This window comes from Phlebotomus papatasi, chromosome 3, assembly GCF_024763615.1.
Source record: "Phlebotomus papatasi isolate M1 chromosome 3, Ppap_2.1, whole genome shotgun sequence".
Classification (NCBI taxonomy): domain Eukaryota; kingdom Metazoa; phylum Arthropoda; class Insecta; order Diptera; family Psychodidae; genus Phlebotomus; species Phlebotomus papatasi.
Window position 1 is genome coordinate 12493022 of NC_077224.1, and position 26042 is coordinate 12519063.

The following is a 26042-nucleotide window of genomic DNA, read 5'->3' on the forward strand; positions in this document are numbered from 1 at the left end:
TATAACCTCACATTTTGAAATAAACTCTTGACCATGTAGAAGAGAAATCCGAAGAAATCGCAGAATCTTTCGCAGAAACTGTCGAATTAAAATTCATTGACTGTCTCCAGGGGCATTTCACTGAGACAAAATTCATGTTCAATATCTGCTGTTGCCCATTTTTAAGCTCTTGTCAAATATACGAATGCATTTGTAATTTTTTTGGGCTCTAGCGTATTGGTATTTCGGTAAAAATGGTACGTAAAAACGTACGTAGGTAAAAGGAAAAATTAAAATATTATGGCTCCGGTACACCTTTTAAACCAGAAAAACTTCACAAAGTTGAAATTCAAATCCCTTTCTTTCTTACATGCTTTGCATATCGCTCCTTGGAAATTACAAGGGGCCAACTCAATCTGAGCCATTTTTCAGGAGACAGCATGAAAGATTCAACTTTGTATAAATAATTATCTCAATTAAGTATGTTAATAAAAACAATTTAATTCTTTTCTATTTGTATGAGCATTATTATAAACATCGAAACATACATATTTTTACCTTTCAAAATATGTTTTTTATGAGTTAGCTCTTTGTCATTCTTAATGATGCGCAAATTTTCATGAAATTAGAGTGACAAGGGATCAACTTGCTTGAGTTAGTCCCCTGTTTCACAAAAATTTGAACGATAAATCTATTTTGTGCCCCTTGACTTCAAAACAAACCACGCAAGCAATTATAAAGAGTAAAATTTTGAAAAACTTTTCTAATAACAAAATTTATTGACTCATATCATCTGAAAATTTATTAAATTCTCTGCCTGAGTGCATTAAAACCTCAAAATCGCCAAAAAGTGAGTTGGCCCCTTGTAATTTCCAAGGAGCGATATGTCTATCTCATTCTTTCGCACCCTTCTTCTTCTTCTTTTAAACATCATTCCAAATTCAATTTAGCTCAATCGAATTTGGAATGCAAAGCTTTTGAGAAGAAAAATGGATGTTAATTTTGATTTCATGAAATTTTTCTGATCTAAAAGGTGTGCCGAAGCCATTAAGACATAATTTTAGAAGCTTTGCAGGATTAATTATATAAAATTTTCCGGTTGGTTTTAGACACAGAACACTTAAGCTTAAATTTTGACAGATTGATTTTAGAAAACGCGCACACCTTAAGCATAAAATATACATCAAATCCTAAGTGCTTCAGCATGAACGACCTAAGTTGTATGTAAAATAACACACGCAGCTTAATCAAAAAATGGTTTAGATTGCGCTTAAAAACACGCATAGCTCAATCTTAAAACGGTTAAGAATGCGTTTAAGAACACGCACAGCTTAATCGTAAAAGGTTAAGTATGCGCTTAAAACACGCACAGCCCAATAATAGAACGGTAAGGATTTCAACTGTTGTATGATTGAGCAGTGTGTGTTTTAAGCGCACTCTTAACCGTTTTACGACCGAGCTGTGCGTATTTCTAAGTGCAATCTTAACCGTTTTATGATAGAGATGTGCGTGGTTTTAAGCGCATTCCGAAATACCGATCTAAGGATTTCTTGTTCATTTAGAATATGATTTACAGAAAATGTAATTGAACATCCTTATGCAATGACCTCAACTTATTCCTTCCAATAATTTTTAAACGTCAAATGTAAAAAAGAACACCTCAAATAATTTTTCAGATATGTTTAAAAAGTGGAAATTAAAAGCCTTTTGTAAAATTAGCGAAGAGTACTATCTAGTAAAATATTTAGTAACACTAGTACGCTTTTCCATTTCCTTTAGCAGCTTTTTAAAACATTTGAATAATGTTTATTGGGTTTATTAGAACCGAAGAGCCCAATTCCTGGAGATAAAGGGTCAAAATAGAGCCTCAGAACGCTTAATAAAAACATGCAAATACATATTTTGGCCAGCTCTAGTCATAACCTTAAATTTTTCAGTATAACCTTTGGCAGTATCTTTTAGCAGAATTGGACGTTGGAATTAATCAGTGAAATGCCCCTGAAACTCGCGTCCAGAAGTCTGAAATCTCCAAAAAAGTGAAGTATTCAACGTGATAAGATTAAACACTAAATTTTTGCTTTGTCATCAAAATATAATTGCACTATCTCATCATCCAAGAAAGGCTCGTGAAGCTTGTTGTAAAAGGAATTTTTGTCTTTTCTAAGAAAATAAATTAACTTATCTGCCTCCTATCCGGAAGTGTTCTTTGTTCCTTCACCCTTCCGCCTCTGCCTCAGTCTCCTGCATTTGGGACATTCTCCTCGCCAGCAATTGTCATGAACACACGTCCCACACTCTCCGCATCGTCGAATATTTGGCTGCCATGGAAATATCACGTTTTTCTTCGTGCACAACTCACAGAAGAACCCGCGGGCAGTGCACAGCTGAAAGGGAAAATCTCAATTTTTTGCCTGTGAACAGTCTGAAAGAGATACAAACCTCACAGCTCATAATATGCTCTTCGCACTTCTCAATGAACAGAGTGACATCCCTCTTGAATGATCCATTCTTCACTGCCACGAGATCCACCATTGACCACACATCGATGTCCATCGTCAGATGATTGGGGATGTTCTCAAAAAGTTTCTGAATTTGAATGGCAAAGCGGCAGGATCTTATAAAATCCTCAATGAACTTGAGCTGTCCGCGTTTGTTTCTGGCCAAATTCAGCATCCTGACTTTGTCATAGAGCTGAGGATTGAGATCAGGGATTCGAAAGAGTGGAAAGGACCAGATCTGATCGAGGAGTCTGTACGAGAAAACAGACACGGGATGGCAAGAAAAATCCCAGCGTTCAAGAACTCGTGCCGGAATGGCAGATATCTGATTCCTGTGGCATCCTGTGCAATGGTACTTCCCCAGATAGGCACAGTAGCGCAATTTGTGGGCATAGGCTTTGGCAACGCGCATTCCACAACCAGCGCAGCGGAAGTTTTGCTGCGTGATCAACTCCTTCCGGCTGAAATTGAAATATTTCTTTCTGCACATTCAACTTCCCAAGGAGGCAAAATCTTTTTGGTCAGTAAAAGGTCAAATTTGGTCAGTAAAAAATAAAATTTGGTCAGTGAAAAGTCAACTTTGGTCAGTAAAAAACTTTAAAAAAACTCGGAAAAAATAAAATTTGATCGGTTAAAAGTAAAATTCGGTCAGTTAAAAAATGAAATTTGGTCAGTTAAAAGTCAAATTTGGTCAGTAAAAAATTAAATATGGTCAGTAAAAAACTTAAAAAATCAGTAAAAAATTAAATTTGGTCAGTAAAAAATAAAATTTGGTCAGTAAAAAGTCAAATTTGGTCAGTAAAAAATTAAACATGGTCAGTAAAAAACTTTTAAAAAACTCGAAAAAAATTAAATTTTGTCAGTAACAAATAAAGTTTGGTCGGTGAAAAGTCAAATTTGATCAGTAAAAAATTAAATTTGGCCAGTAAAAAGTCAAATTTGGTAAGTAAAAAATCAAATTTGACCAGTAAAAAATAAAATATGGTCAGTAAAAAATTAAATATGGTCAGTAAAAAACTTTTTAAAAAAATCGGAAAAAATTAAATTTGGTCAGTAACAAATAAAATTTGGTCGGTGAAAAGTCAAATTTGATCAGTAAAAAATAAAATTTGGTCAGTAAAAAGTAAAATTTGATAAGTAAAAAATAAAATTTGGTAAGAAATAAATAAAATTTGGTCAGTAATAAATTAAATTTGGCCAGTGTAAAATAAAAATTTGGTCAGTAAAGAATCAAATTCGGTCAGAGAAGTCACATTTGGTCGGTAAAAAGTCAAATTTGGTCAGTAAATTTTTTTAAATCAGTAAAATGTGAAATTTAATCAGTGGAAAATTAAATATGATCAGTGAATAATAATTTAGTCAATAAAACACTAAAAGGAAATCAATAAAAGTTAAAACTTTGCATATCCGGATAAAAAGTATTGCACATTTCGTATTGCGGAAACTTCGTATTTTAGTAAATTTTGTACAAAAATTAAACAAGTGCTACTAATAATTTTTCAAGGCATAGAAAATTTCCCTTTGCCTCAACAGGTGCTACTGATATCTTCCCAAAACACAGAAAATTTCGCTTTGCCTCAACAGGCGATAGATAACTTTCCGAAGCACAGAAAATTTGATTTTTCACTGACCAGGTTCTTTATTTTTTACTGCCCAGTTTTTATATTTTACCGATCAAATTTCATTTTTTTTACTGATCAATTTTGATTTTTCACTGCCCAAATTTGATTTTTACTGACCAAAATATACGCTGATAAAATTTGATTTTTTACTGACCAGATTCTTTATTTTTTTACTGGCCATATTTTATTTTTTAATGACCAAATTTTATTTTTTTTTACTGACCAAATTTGAGTTTTTACTGAAGAGATTCTTTATTTTTTACTGACCATATTTCATTTTTTACTGACCGTATTTTATTTTTTACTGACCGTATTTGATTTTCTACTGACGAAATTTAACTTTTTACTGACCAAAATATACGCTGATTAAATTTGATTTTTTACTGAGCAGATTCTTTATTTTTTTACTGACCATATTTTATTTTTTACTGACAATATTTTATTTTTAACTGACCACATCTGATTTTTTACTGACTAAATTTTATTTTTTTACTGACCAAATTTGATTTTTTACTGACCAGATAGATTCTTTATTTTTTACTGATCATATTTTATTTTTAACTGACCATATTTGATTTGTTACTGACCAAATTTTATTTTTAACTGACCACATTTGATTTTTTACTGACCACATTTTGTTTTTTTTTCTGACCAAAAAGTCGCAGCCTCCCAAGAAATATCCTTTATTAATCGTAGGAGGCTTTTCTCTGAAATCTTTGGAAATAACTAAAGAATTCGATGGAGATGTGAGGTTACTTTTAAAAAATGAGGTTAAGTTGAATAAAAATTGAGATTATGCTAAGCATAACCTCAAAAACTTGAAAAATATTTACTGGGATAATATTGAAAAAGAAATTTCTTGTGCGTTATTTTTTTCTTGATAAAGTGAATATGGAAAAAGTTGGAGGTTATGTTTGACCGGTTTGACCCATTTGACCTAATCTTAAAAACCCAAAAACAGTTTTTTGTTCCAAAAATATTATTCTACCAGTTTAATAATGTTTTAAAAGTAATTTAACCACATAGAATCTTTTTAAAACTTCTTTGTGAAATGAATGAATTTTCTAACCTCAAAACATAGGGGAAAGTGCCCATGTTTTGCATGTTCCCAAGCTTTACAATGACAAAGTTTTACAAAGTTTTTTTATACTTGTTAGAAAATTATTAGGGAAAATATTTATGTTTTTTTTTCTTGAAATTATTGGGTTTCAAGACTAATTAAAATTCTAACCTCAAAAACTCTATGAAAGCGACTAATTCTTGAATTCGGGTGAAAAGTCTTGAAAAAATATATGAAAGGAACCTCTGAGATTAATAAGTAGCTATCGTGTTAGTTTCCTGAGGATTTTTCACTTCAAGAAATTCCTAACCTCAAATTCTTGGGATTGTAAGGAATATCTCGAATTATCCTGCAATTATGTTAATCCAGAATGATTTTAGTAAAATATAGAGCCATTGAAAATCCCCTTGTGATAATTGTAAAAACCCTAACCTAAAAATCATGATTTTTTGTTGAGAGGTTAATGTCAAATGAGAGGTTATAATAGACTTAACCTTAAAAAAACTGAAAATAATTTCTTTGGATAAGACTCTCTCGATTTCCTGCCAAAATGTTTACAAGTTTTTTTATACTTGTTAGAAAATTATTAGGGAAAATATTTATGTTTTTTTTCTGGAAATTATTGGGTTTCAAGACTAATTAAAATTCTAACCTCAAAAACTTAATGAAAGCGACTCATTCTTGAATTCAGGTGAAAAGCCTTGAAAAAATAACTGAGAGGAACCTTTGGGATTAATAAGTAAGCTAGCGTGTTTGTTTCCTGAGTTTTTTTCACTTCAAGTAATTCCTAACCTCAAATTCTTGGGATATTAGGGAATATTTCCATTAATCCTGCGGTTATTTTAATCCAGAATGATTTTGGTAAAATATAGAGCCATTGAAAATGCCTCTGTGATAATTTTAATAACTGTAAATTAAAAATCATGAAGGGTAATAGTGAATTCGAATTGTTAGGTTACGTTTACAGCATTAACACCATAACCTACATTTGTACTCATTAATTTTGATTATTTTTATTGTATATCTGAAAGAAAAATGCAGATATGGTCATCCAATTTACAGTTTTTAGGTTATACCAGTTATTTCAAAACATAACCCCACTTTTTGCAACATAACCTCAAATTTGCTTGATAAATTCTGAAAGAAAAATCGTAAAAACGTAGAAAATGTTTAGAGTAGACTTACTTGGGCGATGGATGTCTTGTGAAGATGATTTGTGGCCTTGGTGGAGCCCAATCCTTGGTTCCTCGCAGAACCGAATTTATCCGGAACCTCCCATCCGGGTGGCCTCCATTGAGGCTATTTGGGGTCAGTCCAGGAGGTTGAGGTGACACCATCGGTTCATTATCTGGACTCATCCACAGCAATTCCGAAGCTCGCGGGAGTTGTTTGTCACTGAACTTGGAGATGAGACTCAGAGCCACGCCCTCTGCCGACAGAGCTTCCAAAGTATTTTCTCCCCATTCGGCATAGGCCACATGATCATTGGTATTCTGGGAGGATTCAGACAGTCTCATCTCGTCGGACGAATTGGATTCATTGAAAATACTGAGGTTCTCGAAGGACATTTCCGAACTGTCTTCCGTGGAAGAACAGGCATTATCCGGACTTGAACTAGTTCCCGGAATTGGTCCATTCACATCCCCATCCCATCTTTTCAGTCTCGATCTTGACCTCAAATCCCTCGATTTCACTCCCAGCCGACTCTCCTCCTTTTCGATTTTCGTCCACTTGAGCTGCTCAATGGCCGCAATCATGGCATCTGACACACTAAAATGGGCATTCTCCCGCTCAAGATCCGAGTTCGTTTGCGAGAATTGAGCCGTCTGGAGGTACGAAGCTAGGCTCTGACCCCTTGTGGGTTGCCTAGACATCTGTTCAGGGCGAGTTGTGGTGGGAGTTGTGCCCAAGGGACTCGAACCAAGTCCCTCAATGAGAGATGTTTTCCGGTAGCGATTCCGGATTTTCTCACCAGGCAGCGGAATAAATGTGTTCATGAAGTCACCAGGAGATGGGGAGGCATAGAGATTCGAATGGAAGGGGGTCCCATTGCTTCCACTACTCTCGCCCTTCTCAAGGGTGACATCGAGATAGGGATAGAGGGATTTTTTGGTGGACAACACTGAGAAGAGATTCCTCTGGCTTGGAGTATTTACCGAAGAAGAACATGCTTCAGCAGCCTCGGCAGCCTTCAAAAAGAAGGAAAGGGAAGCTTCAGACGGAAGCAAAAAGGTGGAGAAAAATTCAACCAATTGGAAAGCACTATTTCAAATGGCTCCTTCAGGCTTCTTTCCTATTGGTTTAGTCAATCGCAAATGAGAAAATAAAACTAAACAGAATGGCTTCCCATTGGTTAAGATTTTTTTTAAATAATTTAAATTTCTATATTAGATAGACGAGGACTTATTTGGTTAAAAGTGTGCAAAATGGTTTGTGTCTCGACTATTGAATAGGATTTCCTGCGATTTCGATTAATGACTGCTAAAAAACGAGAAAAAGAACTATAAATGATAATAAATTCACAATTTTCAGCATAATTTTATTTATTGGAAAATTATAAGATTCACTTCAACGATCTCATCCAATTATGTGTCTTGGATAAATTGAACATAAACTGATATCAAAAAGCAGACAATATGTAATTAATTAATTATTCTAATACTGTATTCTAGTCGGAATAGCATTCGAATAATTTCATAATGAATTAAACGCTTCCTGTTAATTATTATAATTTTAATTAGCAAAGACACAAACCTTTACAGGGCTGGTATACGGCCAGTATCAAGGGGTGAAATTTCGTAGCTGAAAAACTTTGTACACGAGAACCAATTCAAAAATCTCCTTAGGTGAGTAGGGTAAATTAAGCCAATTCAAAACCTGCTCCAAATGGAAATTTTTCGCTACTCCAAATGGAAACGTCATTGTTTTCATGATAAATACAGTACTAAATTATTATATTTATATATTTTCTATATCAAAGTTTCATTATTTAGTTAATTCTGCTCCGAATAATTTTCGCTTTATTCATATTCACAAATTTTAATTTGTTAATTTCTCAGAAAAATTAAAAGTGTACCTTTTCACCATTGAGTTTTTCATCGATCAACCATGTTTTCCAATGAAAAACACAATGAAGTCATTGTTTTTTTGTTCGTTTTGTTTAACATTTAAGCCATATTTCTGGCTAATTTTAGTTAAATGAAGTGTTAAAAAAATATACTTTTCTTTTATAGCAAGACGGTATGTGTCTTGGCACTTGCATTGTGTTTTATAGTAGATGTGCTTTTAATTTTTTCTACATCCAAGATAAATATTTTAAATATCAGCAAATACTTTTTTCTCAGTATTTTTAGTGCAATACAATAAAAGTTGAAAAAATACTCAGAAAACTGTGCAGTAAAATTTTTATTGTGAATTTAGACAAGACACACACCACGAAAGCTAATTAAATGCACATCTGTAAAAAATTTTAGTAGGCGAATTGGAAAGAAAACCATTGTAAAAAAAAAAACTGAAAGGGAATAATTTCAGTAAATTGAAGCAAACAATGTACTGACCATGGTGCGTGTCTTGGCTAATTGTTTTCCAGTTTTCTATTTTTTTTTTGACAAAAATATGGAAAGTGTAGAAAAAATATGAGAGATCATAATTTACTAAATAAGACAAAAACATGCCGAAGCTCTATGCGTTAAGTGTATTTGCATCTTTTTTTTATTAAAATTGACAGCTTCAGACTGGAGATTTTGCTCATTTCCTAAGGTTTTGAAAATCTAAACATCGAACAAATTTACTAATTGTTTGAAATTTACTAGATCATTTGCGTTTAAAGGGCTCTACACATTGGAAGAAATTTTCGTCAAAAATCGCATTTTTGACAGAATTTTCACGTTTCTACCTACAACAGTGCGAACGATTTCCTTCAAAAGAGCAATTTTTGACGAAAACTTCTTATAATGTGTAGATACCCTAATAACCTAAACAACATTTTCCTCAAAAATATTGCTGCTTAATGAATTCGGGAAGTTAATTCATTTGGCTAAGCCTTTAGGTCTGAATGAATGATTAAAAAAATGAATTAATTTTTTGAACGAAATTTGAATCAATTTATTATTGTCCTGAAGTGAGCCAAAATTTACTCGAAAAAGGTCGACGTCTCGGCTTACTTGAAAATAGTATGTGTCTTAGCTAGACCAAAAGGTCTATTACCCGGAAAATAGTGTGTTTTGGCTAATACAATAAGACTATTACCCGAAAAATGGTTGCTGTCTTGACTATCCTCCGCTGATCACAGCGAATGACCCGACAAAATTCTTTAAACTGAAAAAACTTCAATGCACTTTTCTACACGTAATCACAATAGAATGAATTCTTCTTACCTAAAACACAATTACTTTATTGAATTTCCTTTAATTTAATCTCTTTTTTAATTTTTATTTATTGAGAAGTCACTTTGTCGCTGGTCCTAGCGACTTGATACAAAAAATATCTTTGTGCGACCATCCGAAAAATTTAATTTTTTTTTTCATTACAGGAACACGTTCTCCGTTAAAAAAATACTTAAACTTTTCGAAAATTTAAAATTACTTTAAATTTACGTCAAGACATTTTTTTCGAGCGAGTCGTTTTGATCAGAATAAGAATTGAAACGCAATTTGGTAAAATGCAATGCAGAAAAAAATTTAAATACGAAAAGGTAATTCTGTACCTAATACTATTCCGTGAAGAATAATGTAGTAGAATAATTATTTGAATAGATTAATTTTTTTTTCAGGTGTCGTTAAAGTATAATTCATTTTTTTCTGGTGGAAACATCCAAGTCACCAACCTTTTTTCGGGTGCATCGCCGATAAAGTTATTCCTCAAAAAATACAAATATAAAAGATATTAAATTGAAAGAAATTAGAAAATAAGCTTTATAGAGAATTACTAATTCTAATGCAATTATGCGTAGATGAATGCATTAGAATAATTTTCAATTAGAAAGAATTAGAATAAAAATCGGAGAAAGCTACATCATTTTTCCGGTCCAGACGCAGTAATCAGCGACAGTTAGCCAAGACAATTACCTTTTTTCGGTTGAGTCGCTCAGGTAATTCAAAAGCAATCAGAGTGGCTCGAGTTCCCGGTTCTCTAAAGACTTCTACACACTAGGTGTACTTTCTTTGAAAAATGCCTTTTTAAAGAAAATTCCCCCTATCCTTGTATGCAGAAACGTCAGAATTCTTTTAAAAAAAAGACAATTTTTGACGAAAATTGCTTCTAATGTGTATAGTCGAGTGTGCTAATCCGGGCGCTTCGCTATCTGGACCGTTTATGACTACGCTAACTAGATAATCCACTTAAAATAATATATTTTTTTTATTTCCGTAAACTTTGAGAAAAAGCAAAAATAATATTTTTGTCTCTTAAAAATTCTGAACCGAGGGAATGTCCCACAACACTCTTCATGGTGTCTGCTGTTGGCCAACCTGTTCCTCCAATTGTTGTTCAGAAAACTGACAGGTATTACACCACAGATTGTCTTTCACATTAAATGTTAATGAAATAATCCAATAAAAATTCTAAAAAATGTAATAAAAACTTATTTTCTCGTTTTAATATGCTTGTAAATTGAGTGATCCAATTAAAAGGCCATTTGATCGAATTAGCGAAGAGACGATCCACTTAGTGCATGCTAACTTATTTCAGTATTATCATTATTTTATAATTTTTTTAAAAGTATTTTTGATAATATTTTTTATATTATGTTTCTGAATGAAACAGTGAATAATTCTATGGATTTAGAAGAAGTAAAAAAGAATTTCATCAGTCCAAAAACAAGCGTTTAAGCAGCACTCTTCGGAAAATGATCCAGTTCTCAGACTTCCCTGCGGGTTCCCTAAAAAATGTTTGGGTTCTGTATTTTATCGTGGTTTTCCTGCATGAAAAATAATGGAAAGGCCTATTCAATAGTCAAGACACCCACCATATTTAGGATCGTTGTTTTTTGAGTAATGCAAGACACAAACCATTTTTCGTATAGGCCAGGACAATAAGCTTTTTTCTGATGTATTTTCACTGACTTCATGGCAGTTTTTTTCGAATTCAAAGGGCTATTCCTCCAAATCTGGGAATTACAATTCTTTCCGTACAGAAGTAGATCTTGAAAAATTCGAAAATCTATTTGAAGATCCAAAAAAGAGACTTTTTTACTTCTTAATACTTTCGTAAGGAGTTACATCCTGTTCGAATTTCGAAGTGCTCAAGTGTCAAAATGTGACGGTCTTCACATTGTTGTGAGGAAAAAAACAGAACAACGGCGTTTACTGTTCTTGCTCCAGTATTTAATCACTCCATAATCACTGAGTAACTCTTTTGCCAGCTTTTTAGTGTGATATTTGATAAATTTTCCCCACCTTGTTCGAAAATTTAGTATGAAAATTCGAAATTGTGCAAATACAATTACATTTACCTTTTATCCAAGACACTATTAGAGAATCAAAATCTACTTCTGTTTGAGCCTATTTTGAACTTCAATAAATTTGAATAAATTTCAGTATTCTCGCTGGAATTTTGACTTAGAATTTTAGAATAAGGACAATTAGTCCTTCAAGACTCTTAAGATTCGGGAAATTTGTCTGTTTAGACATCATGGACGTTCAGGAACGAAAAGTATGAAACCCTTTCAGCAGTATCAAGCATTAGCCCGATGAAGCATATGCTTCATGACTTTGTAAGAATATATCCTACTTCTGATAGCCACATGAACTTTTAGAACATTCTAAGAACTGTAACAGAACAGTGAAGTGGTAAAAATGGTTTTCCCTTTCCCGGACAATTTTCCTATCACTTTGTTTTTGCATGGAACGTTCCGGAGGCAAATATTTGTTATTGCTCTGCATATGCAGCGTATCGGCTGACATTCTTCAAATATTGACCAATGCACTGCACAATCGAAGCTCCCATCCCATTCCCAGAATTCCTCCCTGGATAAAAGATCTTGGACAGGACTCACCTGAATTGCTGGGCTTGTGTCCTGCGATGCTGGAGTCTTTGGCGTGAATCTCTTGTCAAAGTGGATCTTGATGTCATCGCACTTGACCAGTTGAATGGGCATCAGATCCGTCGGAGTGGACTTTTCCATTGTCCTGGACGCCGATCCGCCGCAATCTGATCCTGCATCCCGGGGCGTTCTGTAGCTGAAGGAAGGCACAATTTTCTGGGCATTCTGCTCCAGGGATTCCGCCGTCAGTCGAACTGGCTTCAGGGGAATGGAAATGGGTTGGGTGATGGTCATGCTACGAGCACGCGGTTCCCTCTCTAAGGCAGGAATATTCGGCAGACTGCTGCTGGCTTTGAGTTTGCTCCTGCGGAGCTTCTTTGTGCGACTCTTTTTGGCCTTTTTGCGCACTCGGGCGGGCTTGGGCTTCGAGGGAGCCTCTTCGGTGGCTTCAGCTGCATCTGGTTCCTCGGGGCTGTCATAGTTGACCTTGAGGGAGGGTTTATTGCCCATTTTTGAGAATTCCGGATGAGAACTCGATCTCCGGTGCGTAGCTTCTTCAGCCAGGAGTTTCGGATCAATCCGATCAATTGCCTCAATTCTGCCCCTTTCTACGGCCTCGAGGCAGAGGAACAGGGCCCTGGTGAATTTCTCTGATCGCAGAAAAGCTGAAGCTTCGTAGCAATTGCTGAGATGCTCAAAGTCCGACAGGAGCCAGGACAATTTAACCGAAAGTGTGCCACTCTTGAGACACTCAAAAAGCCAAGCTAGCTCCCTGTTGGACTTGATGCGGGAGTGAGGGATGTGGACTGGCGAGAGGTTGCTGTGAGCAACAGAAACTGCCATGGAGGGATTGAGCCAGCTCAGAGCCTCAATAAATCGCCACAGATCCGGAGATCCCTACAAAAATCCCCACCAAAATCACTAATACAACCTCACCAACCCCAAAAAAAAAAATCCAGGAAACCCAAGAGGAGGAGCTTCCCCTAACGGACTACCAAAAACTCCCAGACAGGGACAAATTCGGAAGAAATCTCTGTGTCAGAGTGGCGAGAGATAACAATTCCATTGTTGAACTCGAAAAACAGCTGAATATTTAATCACAGATAAGCCACCCATCCCCCCCACTGCCCAGAAACCTCATAAACTGGCCAAGAGAATTCCGAGAATTGGGTCAAGTCCCCCACCAAAAACAAGAAAACTAACTCACATCTTGCTTGAAGATCCGCATGCCATGCACCAGGATGCCCTCCATGGCCTGCAGGAGTTTAGGAAAGCTCTCCACTTCACTCAGAACATCCCCACTGTGCAGGAAGCCCCCAAGAATTGCTTCCCGGACGTCCGAGAGGAGCTTTGTGTGATCACAGCGGGCATTAACACGCGAGTTTGACGCACTGTTCGAGGACATTCCTGCCCCATTTTCACTCATCTCGACACCTGGTGCTAGGGATTAACTGGGTTGATACTCATTGTGGGGGGAAAAAGCAAGGAAATGCTAAATAATTGTGCACTATTTTTGTTTTGGGAAATCTCATGCATTCCCAGCTTGACAGTACTGAGCGACGTCGCTCAGTTGTCGCTGAGATTTCATGAATGGGGGCAATTTGAAATTCAACGGTCGGAATGAGGATTGGAAATTTCATGAAATTTTCAAATTGGTTATGGAAAAATTGAAATTAATAAAATAAAACAGAAAAATACAAATAAGAATCAATTTTGAATAAAAAAAATCATTAGTTACTTTAATTTAAAGACAAATTTATAGATAATTCTGGTAAGTATTTAAAAAATGAGAAATGAGTAGAACTTCCAAAATTCATAATGATTTATTTCTTATTTATATTTCTTTTTTACAATATCTGACTTTGTATCACTTGATGACAGCATTTTGTGGCGAATAGCGAAACTAATAGGGCATGACTCAGTCTTAACATTAAGTACTTAAATAAGACATTTGTAAAAGTCCGTTAAATAGCTACACAATGAAAAATAATTACAGTAGACTCTCACTTAATCGGCTGTTTTTCAATCGGGCGAAAAAATTTGTTGACAATTTTCACGTATAATTATGAAGCTAATTTGCTCAAATTCGCTGTAGTTTTTCCTATTTTATCGTGATCCTTTATAATTAAGTGCTTTTTGTGGAATTTACAAAGGTTTTGACGCTCAAATCTATCGATAAACCGGATGACGTTTCGCCCCAAATGCCCATTTGAGAGAGAGTCTGTACTACGATTATCGCGTGTAAGGAGAGCAATTGTAGTAAATTTCAAACGATTATCGTAGCAAACAAGTTGAATTTTCATACTTGAAAAGCAAAGTAAGTTGAATTTTCCTCCAAAAGTTCCACTGATTACACAAAATATAAAAAGAAGGAGAATGAGTTCAAACGAAAGTACAGTTCCCGCTCTCTAATCCGGATCGACGTAATCCGGACGAGTTATTGACGGTTACATTTAAAATGATTTTGAGGTCATGTATGCATGTGTGTTCAGCAATTAAAATGAATTATACTGTGATGCTTTTGTTTAATAAATGAAGTATAATAGCTTAGAATTCTCTAATTACAGTAGACCAGAGGTGTGCAAGAAACCGTTGAAACCGAATTAACGTCAAAATATGTTTGTTATAGTAATGTAGGGAACCGACGTTGATATTAGATCAATGGACAAATCCGGTGATCGTCGGATGGGAGGAGGTTCAGCCCAGAATAAAAAATTCTTTTCTTCCCATATTCTTCCCATGGGAAGAAAAGAATTTTTTATTCTGGGCTGAACCTCCTCCCATCCGACGATCACCGGATTTGTCCATTGGTTTGTTATAGTAGCGTTTTGACCATTGACGTACATGTTTCATTTGACGTTAATTCGGTTTCAACGGTTTCTTGCACACCTCTGCAGTAGACTCTCTCAAATTCGGGCATATGGGACCGGAATGTCAGCCGAATTAGACAGAAATTCAGGCGACAAACTTTTTGAAATGCAACGATTTTTTATTCATGTGCATATAGAAGATATTGAATGTACACACTCATATATAACGTAAATTGCATGAAAATCCCACAATAATGCAAAATCACATCAAAACTAAGACAAACCATGTCAAATTTGAGCATATTTGATAATAATAATCAAACTTGAAAAATGGCAGCAAACTTTTTTCAAATGTAACCGCTGCCAGAATTAAAAAGTAACCCGATCTTAAAAGAGCCGAATTTGCGAGAGTCTACTGTATGTCTTTCTAAGCTTATTTAAAACTTTTATTCTAATTCTAGAAGAAAAACCTTGTATTATATTTTCGAGACGTTGAACAAATTCAAAAAATCCATCCGGATTACGAAGGACATCTGTCATATTGTTTCCCAATCATCCGGATTACAAAGCAAGCACTGTACAGTGCTGTCTCTCTATATGCACAGTTTGGGTACTTTTTTTGACAGTTCTCTCTCTGAATATGCACAATTTTTTTTGAAATTCCCAACGGTTTTTTTTTCTTTCTTTTAATAAATTATCATTTTTTTATTGTTCTAGAATTTCCCGTGTTATTTTAAATATAATATGAGACAGAAAAAAATAAAATTAAGAAAATTAAAAACAAGAAAAATTAGTTACAAAGAAAATAATTTTCTTTATTATTTTGTCAAAATGTAAACAAATTGATTTTGAATGCAACCGACACAAAAGCTGTGCATATAGAGAGTGTACATATAGAGAGACAGTACTGTAGTTGAAAGTTGAACTTTTTGCAGCAATAATCGGTTGAAAAATTACTACGATAATCGAATTGATTCTATTACACACGATAATTGTAGAAATATTCAACCAGTAGATTAAATGAAGTTTACGCTATTTTGTTGTTTCATTTTAGTACTATTATAATAATTATTACCAGTATTTATTGAACTTGGGCCATTACTAAGGGTTGAATTTTAATTCTGCAATTTAATTGATTCCTTTTCAACTGAAAGTTGATTTTTTCAGTGGTTGTTATTCGAAATTTCAACTGATCTTAACCCATAATTTAAACATAAAAAAACGGTATTTAACCGATTCATTACTGATGAAGATCGATTGAGATCGATGCATCTGGATTTGAAATTTCAATACCCGTCTAACATAGGGTAAGGGGCACGCAGCATTGAGTCTTTGATTTACACCCATATGCAAAGCGTAGGGTGGAATCACCACTTCTCGCCAGTGCCCCACTTTTCGCCACTTAAATTGAAACGCTATTTTTCGCGATTTATGAAATAAATGAGCCGCAAAGTTATTTGTATTTTTACTCCTGCTACGTATAGAGTCGAAAAAGAGTAATTATTCGTTTTGAATTTACGATTTTGAGCATTTTTTAGAGCAATATTTTAAGTAAGTGCATCGAATCCAATATTTCTTATCCAATATCCTAAGTGTCACCAGATTTTCATCAAGCAAAATGTAGCTTTTTGGATAAATAATTTGTCTATTCAATATTTAATTACACTTGTGAAATAGATAAAATTGGTGTTTAGTTAATTAATATTTCATTTTATATTATATTTATATAAAAATGAGGGATGGCGAAAAGTGGTAATATTTTGGAATGATTTTACCACTTGTCGCCATCTCTTTTAAATATGCGATGCTAACTTCACTTCATAGATGCTCAGTTGTCAAATCTGAATTGTTTACTTTATGCAATAGTCCAATAATTTGATTTCTCAAATAAAAGGGAAGAAAAATCATTTAAGATGAGTAATAATAGGGTGATCATGCGGAAAGAGAAATACTGAATGTAATCTTTGCATAATATTGCCCAAAATAATTGAGTTTGAACCTTTCCAAGTAGGTGGCGAGAAGTGGTTACAGAACTGGCGAAAAGTGGTAAAAGGTGGCGACGAAGTGGTTATTTTTGCATTGTTAATAAAAATCAGTTTCTTAAGTAGTCCAAGGTTAAATTGGAGGACTATTGTTTTCATGAGTCTGAAACCAATACGTTTAAGTAACTTTGTGTAAAATTTGAGTTATCTTGTAATAAGTGTTCAAAAGTTATAATAAAATGAATTCCCGTTTTTCCTAAACATGGCGATGAGTGGTTACTCCACCCTATGAGAGAGAAGAAGATTCGAATTTCGGCTTCAGGAAATTTTCCTGATCTAAAAGGTGTGCCGGAGTCTTAAGAAATGTATTTCAAATTTACTACGTGAAAAATATTTGCATACATTTAGGGAGATTTGAAAAATTATTTTATAAATGAGCTCCCAATAGTAGGCAATTAATATCAAGTTCTTTCAATCCGTTTTCACTTAAGCCGGAAGTCCCTGTACTAGGTCCTCATTTGAATTATTTTTGTTCAGTGAAAATGGAAAATTTCTAGAGAAATACAAAAACATTATTCAAACCGTTGGCCCATGCGAGACACATATTTTTGCCATTTCTCTGGCAATACATGGGCACGATATCGATAAGACGAGGTGTTTCTGCACCGATACTATTTATCATCCCAATTTCGCATCTCTTCGAAATTGGAAAAGTGTAGCTCAGAGGTGTGCAAGAAACCGTTGAAACCGAATTAACGTCAAATGAAACATGTACGTCAATGGTCAAAACGCTACTATAACAATTAAACTTATTTTGACGTTAATTCGGTTTCAACGGTTTCTTGCACACCTCTGGTGTAGCTCAAGAGTACTATGCACCATCGATCAAAACAAGTGATAATCGGAAGTGGCCAGGTCTTGAGAATACAGCGGAGGTGGTAGCACATCCCAATTAAGAGTTATGATGTTAATCTGGACGAAAGTGTAATGCCAGAATGCATTGACGTATTGCAACTTGTTCGTCTTTCTTTTAATAATTATGTATTAAGTATGTCTCTTTAGTAAATAATTTTATGGTTAAAATTATTTACTTGTTATAAGAAACAATATCCATTGACAATATCCAGAGAATTTTCGTCTTCCTCAAGAAATTTGATTGTCTTGTCAATTTTGATACTACATCAGGTAGAAGCTATGATACTTTAGATTTGGTAAATTCTGATCATAACTATAACTATTGCTCGTCATCTTTACCAATTCTTATGATGAAAACTCTTCCTTTCATAGCAAAAGAGCAAAATTTCCAAATGACGGTTTCCTGATGTACAGCCTCAATTAATTCGGTCACCATCTTATTTGACCACGAAATCCTAGAAGTTTATGTAGGAATATAAAATGTACAGTAGACTCTCCCAAATTCGGGCATATGGAACCGAAATGTCAGCCGAATTAGACAGAAATTCGGGCGAGAAACTTTTTGAAATGCAACGATTTTTCATTCATGTGCATATAGATATTGAGTTTACACACTCATATATGACGTAAATTGCATGACAATCCCTCAATAATGCAAAATCACATCAAAACTAATACAAACCAAATTTAAGCATATTTGATTCATTTGATAATCATAATCAAACTTGAAAAATGACAACAAACTTTTTTCAAATGTAACCGCTGCTCGAATTAAAAAGTAGCCCGATCTTAAAAGAGCCGAATTTGCGAGAGTTTACTGTAGATCGAATACGTTTTTGGTTAGCTTTTTTCTTACTTATCCTCTTCACCGATCTTTTTCAATGTCTTTTGACCTTTCTCCATCTCGTGCACGATAAATAGTAGATATTAGCACTAATTTTTATTACAATTTAATCATGAATAAATTGGTGAGAAAATTGTGATACAGAAACTAAGCGAATGACTGCAATAAAGTAGTTACGTGATGAAAATTTAATGAGCAAATTTTGCTCATAAATTTGCTCAATTCTCATTAATTTGTTCATTAATTATCAACCATATTTATGCTATTTTAATCTATTTAAATCAATTTTTGTGACTCGAGTCTATTTTTTATCACTAAATGATTCGATTTCTAAAAGCTCTTGACGAAAATTGCACATTAGGACACATATCAGCAACAATTAATGTAAATCACATTAAAATTTTAATGTGAAATTCTCTAGTGTGATACCACGGTTAAAGTCCTTAAGTAGCACTCCCTGCAATTGCTGCTTTTTTGGCACAAAAATTAACATCTTTGTTGTTAGTAAAACATTCTTTGAGTTGCAAAATCTATCGGCATTGTGACTGGATATTGTTGACAAATAACTTTCCTCCAAAAAAATCATAAATTTATTCATGCGTGTAGACTACATACATATGTTGCTGCTGCCATATATTTGTAAATTCACAAATTAGTTGAGGACTTAGTATAAACTGTTCTCTCTTTGAGTTCGTACAGTAAATCAGTTTCCCGAAATTGCCCTACCGTTCCCTACGATTTATTGGACTTGGCTCTTATAATAATTTCTCAATAGAAGTTATCTTGGACTATGTGGATAATACTCCCTTTTCGTTTAATCCGAGACATTTTTTGGTTTTTTGAACGAAGTGTTCGAGAACATCTAAGGTTTGTCACACCGACGCTAGGGGCGCTGTTGTCGCAAATCCATTCTTGTCTTTCCTTTGAGTATCACACCTACCTTATGCTAATTTTCGGTTTACCTTGCAAAGGTCTTCAATGAGTTCGAACTCAAGAGAAAGTGCCGCCAGTGGATCAATAGGGAAATCTGGCTCCTCAAATAAAAGACAAGTAGCTTATTTCGCTCACATACAAGGAATATATTTTGCTTATTTACACATGGTCTTTTTTTGTTTATCTTCTCAATATTTGTGATTAGAATTACATTGTGATTTTCAAATAATTACAAAACACACACTTTACTTCCACTTCTCCCGCTTGGCCTCAGTCCAAATGGAGAATTTTCTTGTTGCAGGGACAGGGGGTGCTATAAATTAAAACCTTGTCTATGGCAAAAATAAAATCATATTAGCGATTTTTTTTTATTTTGACAGAGACTCCCAAAATTTTAATTGATTTTTCGTATTTCTTTTAATAATTCTACACAACCAAAGATGGATAATATTAAATTACAATAAAAAAAAAGACTTAAACATATACTCGTACATTGAGACAATCACAAATTTACTTTTGTTGAATTTTTTTTTTAATATATCGCTCTTTTGAGAATTATTTTTAAATCCATGTTTGTTACATTAGGCATGTAATATTTACACAATTTTTTTCTATTACCTATTTTGTAGTTTAAATTTTCTTTTCAATCTATTTACAACACAATGACTTTTGATCTTTTGTGGATAGGTTTTTTTATCTGCTGGTTCTTTCTTCTATTTTAAGAGATAGAGAGTTCTTTTCTTCGAGAGAATTTCGTTAAATAGTGCTTCATTCAGTTCACTATTTTTATTTTTTGAAGAAATTTCCATTGAGTATTTTAAAATCATTTGTTCAGGAGGATTTAGGAGGAGTGAGAGCCTATACCTTAGGCCCTATACCTCTTAAGGATCCCCTTTACTTCGGGCGGCAGTGTTCGGATGAAATTTGAGGAAAAATAAAATCAAACACTATAAATTACCACAGTCAAAATTGAACAGAGGTAAGTTGGCTACATAAAAATACACAAAAAAAACTTTCTAGTTACAGTGCAGAAGAAGAAATGATAGATTTTTAACTACTACGATAGATGATGGTGATAGAGGCGAAATAAAATGAGAGATAATTTCAACTAAACGCATTCATCAGGAGAATAAATTATGAGAAATGTACCAAAATATAAAGCCACATTAAAATTGGATGCACCAACCACCAATTATAAAATTCCTTTTACAAAGTGTTAGAGCTTCTCATAAATAAAGCGCTGGAAGAGAAGAACAATGAAATAAGGAGGGCGAAAAGTGCTGCAGGAAAAGCCGCAAAAGCTGGGCGCAAAAGCCTAAGAAAATGAGAGGAAAGAAGCTCCCAGGGATTTGAGCTGAATGTGGCTGAGTATTTCCATCGGCAGAGTCATTTTGGAGACTTGGGCTAAATGAGATGAGCGCAGGTGAGGTCCTTCTTAGATAAGCGATGTAATGAGACGAGCCTTGAAGTTCACGAGTCGCTCGCTTGTTCGAGCAATGCGCTGCAAGAAAAGAAAAAAAAACCAATTAATACAAGTATTTGGCACTTGATCATGATTAGGAGATCGTCTTGATAGTTCATGCTTAATTAAAGTGACCGATCAAGGTGACTACTGTAGTCAAATGACCCAAAAACTCTTATGATCACGTTGATCGTTGATCAGTTGAAGATCACAGAGATTGGTATCTTTGAATTTGAATGGCTATTTTCAGGGTTTTATAATCACTTTGAGAGTTTTCCCTACTTTGTGTAAAACCTTCTTTAGTAATTCATAAATTATGAGCTTTTTTTATGCTCTGAACAGTTTCATTAAAGATCAGTCTCTTATCTTAAGAGATTGACACAAATCCCTAAATAATCTCATTTTCCAAGCAGTTACCTTATCTCCCAATGCTCAGTGTCTAAAATAAAACAATAAACAGCCATAATAAAAACAAATAACCTTGTTTTTCATTTAAAATACTTCATTATTCCCTAAGCAACTTCATTAATTTTTGACACGATCTTTTGAGATCCGCTTAAGAGATTTGCAATTACTTTAAATACAATCCATATTCATTAATTTATTCAGTGGTTTTTTAGTTTTATTATTGTGATATTTCTCGTATTCTCACAATTATAAATTTATACAGAGAAGTATGCAGGAAATATGCAAAACTTGCCAACGTTTCCGGATTTGGATTAGAATTAACCTATTTTGTACTGTGTTTGATAATTTGATACTCGACAAAATAAAGAATTTTTAATATAAAATGACTCTCTCGAGATAATAAAATTGTAGGGGAAGATTTTTAGCAATCTACATTAATTTTAATAGCTAGTCTTAAGTCGCACATTCCCTGAAAAAAATAGATCATATTCCTTAAAGAAACATGGGGAAAATATCCAGTGTTCGAAGTCTGAAAGCCTCCTTCTAATTAGGGTAAGTGTGCCAAATTCCGGCCAGCTTGCAATTTCGGCCACCTCTTTTGTTCCTCAAATTTCCATGAACTTTTAGATATTACGTACTCTAGAGATTATACAATGCAAAAGAATAACAAAAAATATAGCTTCGACAAACGAGATGACGTGAAAAAGATATTGGAAGAATTCCCGAAGGGCAAGGAACTATGAGAATGAAGTTGACCGAAATAGGGCACCAAAGCTATGTCTATATATTAATTCATTTTAAAATGTATTAAGAATGATTTTAGAGTAAATAAAGACGGTAAACTCTTTACAAGGTTCCAAGCAACACTCTTTAGGAAGAAAGAATAAAAAAATCAATTTGAATTTAAAATATTACATTTCAAACTTGAGACTTTGACGCTTGCATGCAACTATGCCGAAGTTTGGCTCACTTACCCTACTTCCTTAAAAATTCAAATTTTCAACAAATGGGTGGAATTTGCAATTCATGATAAGAAGAAGTCGGGCAACTTTAAACTGGAACTAAATCGTATCTTGGTAAGATCCAATCAAGGGGTAGATAATTGTGGCACTCACGGTTCACTTGAATGCCGATCTACCGATCTTTTGGAAAAACTGTACCGATTTGCTAATGTATGTATTTATTTTCATCTTGAGACATCAGCCACCCCCCATGCGTCCATCGCCGTCTTAGCGTCGATTACCAACATCCAGAGTAAAACGATGGAAAAACTCCTTCACGGGTTGTATAAGCCATATTAACAAATATAGGGTAGATTGTTTTTTTTTTGGTGAGATGTCAACAAGAGACAAAAGCCAAGCTGGTTCAGCCGTAATTTCGCAAGGATTTGTCGATCTCCTGCCGGTCTGCTGATTTAGCAGAAATTCTGTAGAAATTCCGGAGAATTTTCGCAGAAATTCCACGACACGAATTTAAACGAATGATATAGTTTAAACGACTCGCACGAATTTAAACGAACGCTGTACTTCATTATGAGTGAATTGAAATTTGAATCTGCCGATTCCTCCGATCAGTCGATTTTTATCTCCAGATCGACAAAATTTTGCCGATTGCCGCTTACAGTACACTCTGAGAGCCACTTATACACCCTTTGGATCCAGTTCCTTTCAAAATTAAGAGAAAAAAATCTAGGTCAAAAGTGTCTCAGTTTAACTGTGCTATCACACTTGCACATTAAAATTTTAATATTATTCACATTAATTGTCGCTGGTGAAGTCCAAATGTGTAATTTGTGTGTTTGAATCATTTTATATTCAAAATTTGATCTATTTGTTGATAAAAAGGAAGACTTGGCCCACAAAATTTGATATAAATTAATTTATAGCATTAATGCGAAAAATTATTGCGATTTTCTCTTTAATTTTTTAATGTGAAAAATATTTATGCTTTAGGTAAATTTAAACTTATTTTTGCAGGCCACTTCTTTTTCAATAAATAGAAAAACCCCAAATATTAAGTGACTCAAAGACACAAATAACATATTTGGACGCTCACAAGCGACAATTAATGTGAATCACATTAAAATTTTAATGTGCAAGTGTGATAACGCCGTAAAGGTGCCCCACTTCTTCCTACAAGTCCTTCTTGGTTTCCCTGGTTTCCCTAATGACACCGGCTGTTGTAAGCCGCAAAATCAGTCTGGACAATCATGTACTAAAAAAGATATCTAGTAGACAGATTTCCCTTTCAATTTTCTAATTGAATTATTATTTTTTATTTAAGATTTATTCGAATTGAATAGTCCTAATCACTATATTTTTTTTCGACTGAAAGCTCTAAAGTAATTCAATTCAAGCAAAATACAAGTCGTTACGATTAATATTTTACGATATACCTTAAGGACCCTAATAATTTAAAAATGATAAAAGATAAATTAATATCATCAGGCAAATTTTATTATTTCTTTTTGACTGATCAATAAGTACTTCCCTTTAAATTGATTGAAATATTTGAAAAGTGATGAAACTCATAATAATTTTGACTTATAGGGCTATCACATGTGCTAATTTTGAAAGTATTTCCAAGTCAAGCATTTAATTATGTTAATTAAAAAAATATAGCCGGATATAAATTTTTTAGTATTAAATTAAATTTTTCCTGTTTTGAATTGTATTTTTTATTTAATTTTCACCTCGTTTTAATATTTATTTTAATTTAATTAAAATTTTAAAACAGATATTTTTTATGATTGAAATTAATATTGAAATGATTTTTGTGATTAAAATTTATGCGATGTTTGTAAAACAGATGTAAAATCTCTAAGTATGTATCTTTTTTAACGTATTTTTTTATATGTACTAAAAAATACTTTTTAAGAACTTAGCAGAGGTATTAAAAATTAAGATTAAATTATTATTTTTGTGTACGTTTCAATATCAGTCTTTTTGTCGATATTATATATTTTCAAAAGAAATTGTAAAATATATCTAATCTTAATTTTTTTAGTACAATCATGTGCAAAATATTTTTAAAATATTTACTATTTAAAATTTTCTGGAAAATAATGAAGCTATCGAGAGATATGTAATATCAATTCTTTGGTTGGTATTTGGTTAGCTTACAGAAAATGACAAAATACTACTTTTGGATGGTTTATTACACTCATGTGCTAAATATTTTAAACATATTTAATATTTAAAATTTCATGCAAATTTATGAAGAGATCGAAAAATATAAATAAGTCAAATAATATAAATAAAAATATTTAGGACAATTCACGACGAATAATAAAATAATTACTTTCAGATGGTTTAGTGGGTTTAGGACACTCATGTTCTAAATATTTTGATCATATATAATTTTTTTTAAAAATTTTATACAAAATATTAATCTATCGAAAGATGTAGATATTCCACATCTTTCGTTGGTATTAAGTCAGTTTATGACAACTGATAAAATACTACTATTATATGCTTTAGTACAATCATGTGCTAAATATTTAATCATGGTTAATACTTTAAATTTCGTGAATAATATAACGCTATCGAAAAATGTAGATATATTAATTATTTCATCGGTTTTAGATCAGTTTACAACAAATGATAAAATGACTACTCTTAGATGGTTTAGTACATTAATGTTCTAAATGGTTTTGGCATTTGAATTATTTCTATTTCATTTCATTTTATTTCTATTTCAGTTCTAGCAATTATATTAATGTATTTTACGACACTTTTCAAATTTCTTCTCTGAGCCACTTTAGTACAGTCATGTGCTAAATGTTTGAGACATTCTCAATATTAAAAAATAATGTTATTTATAAAAAATGTGCTTTAGATTTGTACAAAATTTCAAATGTAATTACAAGAATGTCACACTGCATATTTTAGTACAATTTAGTACATAAGCCTTAATAATCTAAAAAAAAATGTAATTTCAACATTTTTAACAGGCTGAATGCTACTTAATATTCAAAATCCAAGAAATTTCATCAATTCCCTGAACGCAATCAATCATAACTTGTTACAGAGCTTTCACATACAGAAAATCTGTGATTAATGGCACAAGAAAGTGTGACAGGGATTTAACTCTTACACACAATTGTCACGCCACAAAGTCATCTTCCTCAAGGTGCAATAATTTCTATAACATATTGGTCATGGTTTGAGTTATTTCATAACTAAACAAAAAACGGTAATAAAAAAGTGATCTTATTGCAGTGTTTCAAAAGATTTCTCTCGTGCTCGTAAAAAAAATGTGTTCAATTGAAAATTTTTGGTGTACATTTGGGAGATTGCGATCTTGAACCACTTACCAAAATTAAATCTTGAATGAGATTGGAGAGTCCTCGGTTGCCAAGCACAAACAGCCTGGTAACTGGCCCAGGGATGCCTTCAGTATAGCCATCACCATTTTCTGTACCATCTGGGGCATTGGCACGTTCATCCTGGGATTGAGTACCCATACTTCCGGCAAAGAGCTGCAAGAGAAAGGATGTCAATTGACTCTTGCCTACAAATCCGGATGAACTTTCTGGTATTTTGTAC

At 33.5% G+C, this 26042-nt stretch overlaps 3 protein-coding genes across 5 annotated transcripts in view; all 3 read right to left on the reverse strand.

Moving 5' to 3' along the window:
- LOC129807774 (protein stunted) overlaps positions 1-26042 on the reverse strand; it is a 351397-nt gene that overhangs the window by 75355 nt on the left and 250000 nt on the right. The window contains exon 1 of one of the 2 annotated variants that reach the window (XM_055857255.1): positions 1367-1372. The exons of the other annotated variant lie outside the window; for it this stretch is intronic. The gene's annotated coding sequence lies outside the window, so the exon portion shown is untranslated. Of the gene's footprint in view, positions 1-1366; positions 1373-26042 lie in introns of those variants that run through there. 2 annotated transcript variants of the gene reach the window in all.
- On the reverse strand, positions 2051-13716 carry LOC129807751 (run domain Beclin-1-interacting and cysteine-rich domain-containing protein). The gene is made up of 5 exons (XM_055857215.1): positions 13349-13716; positions 12154-13038; positions 6345-7348; positions 2419-2938; positions 2051-2363 (listed from the first exon to the last, which is right to left on the reverse strand). Exons 1-5 carry the CDS (start codon positions 13565-13567, stop codon positions 2169-2171), a joined length of 2823 nt encoding a protein of 940 aa, XP_055713190.1. The 5' UTR covers positions 13568-13716; the 3' UTR covers positions 2051-2168.
- Positions 19748-26042, reverse strand: part of LOC129807762 (dentin matrix acidic phosphoprotein 1) — a 43894-nt gene continuing 37599 nt past the window's right edge. For both annotated transcript variants that reach the window (XM_055857241.1, XM_055857240.1), the window contains 2 exons: positions 25811-25975; positions 19748-21126 (listed from right to left, as the gene is read on the reverse strand). In XM_055857241.1, coding sequence (XP_055713216.1) covers positions 21061-21126; positions 25811-25975 — 231 coding nt within the window. In that variant the 3' untranslated portion in view covers positions 19748-21060. The remainder of the gene's footprint in view (positions 21127-25810; positions 25976-26042) is intronic.

Excerpts from the sequence above, each read along its gene's own strand:
- LOC129807751 (XM_055857215.1), bottom strand. The coding sequence starts at position 13,567 with ATGAGTGAAAATGGGGCAGGAATGTCCTCGAACAGTGCGTCAAACTCG. Across the intron at positions 13,039-13,348 it reads TGCGGATCTTCAAGCAAGAT|GGATCTCCGGATCTGTGGCG; the intron begins GTGAGTTAGTTT and ends GGATTTTTGTAG. Across the intron at positions 7,349-12,153 it reads ACACAAGCCCAGCAATTCAG|GCTGCCGAGGCTGCTGAAGC; the intron begins GTGAGTCCTGTC and ends TTCTTTTTGAAG.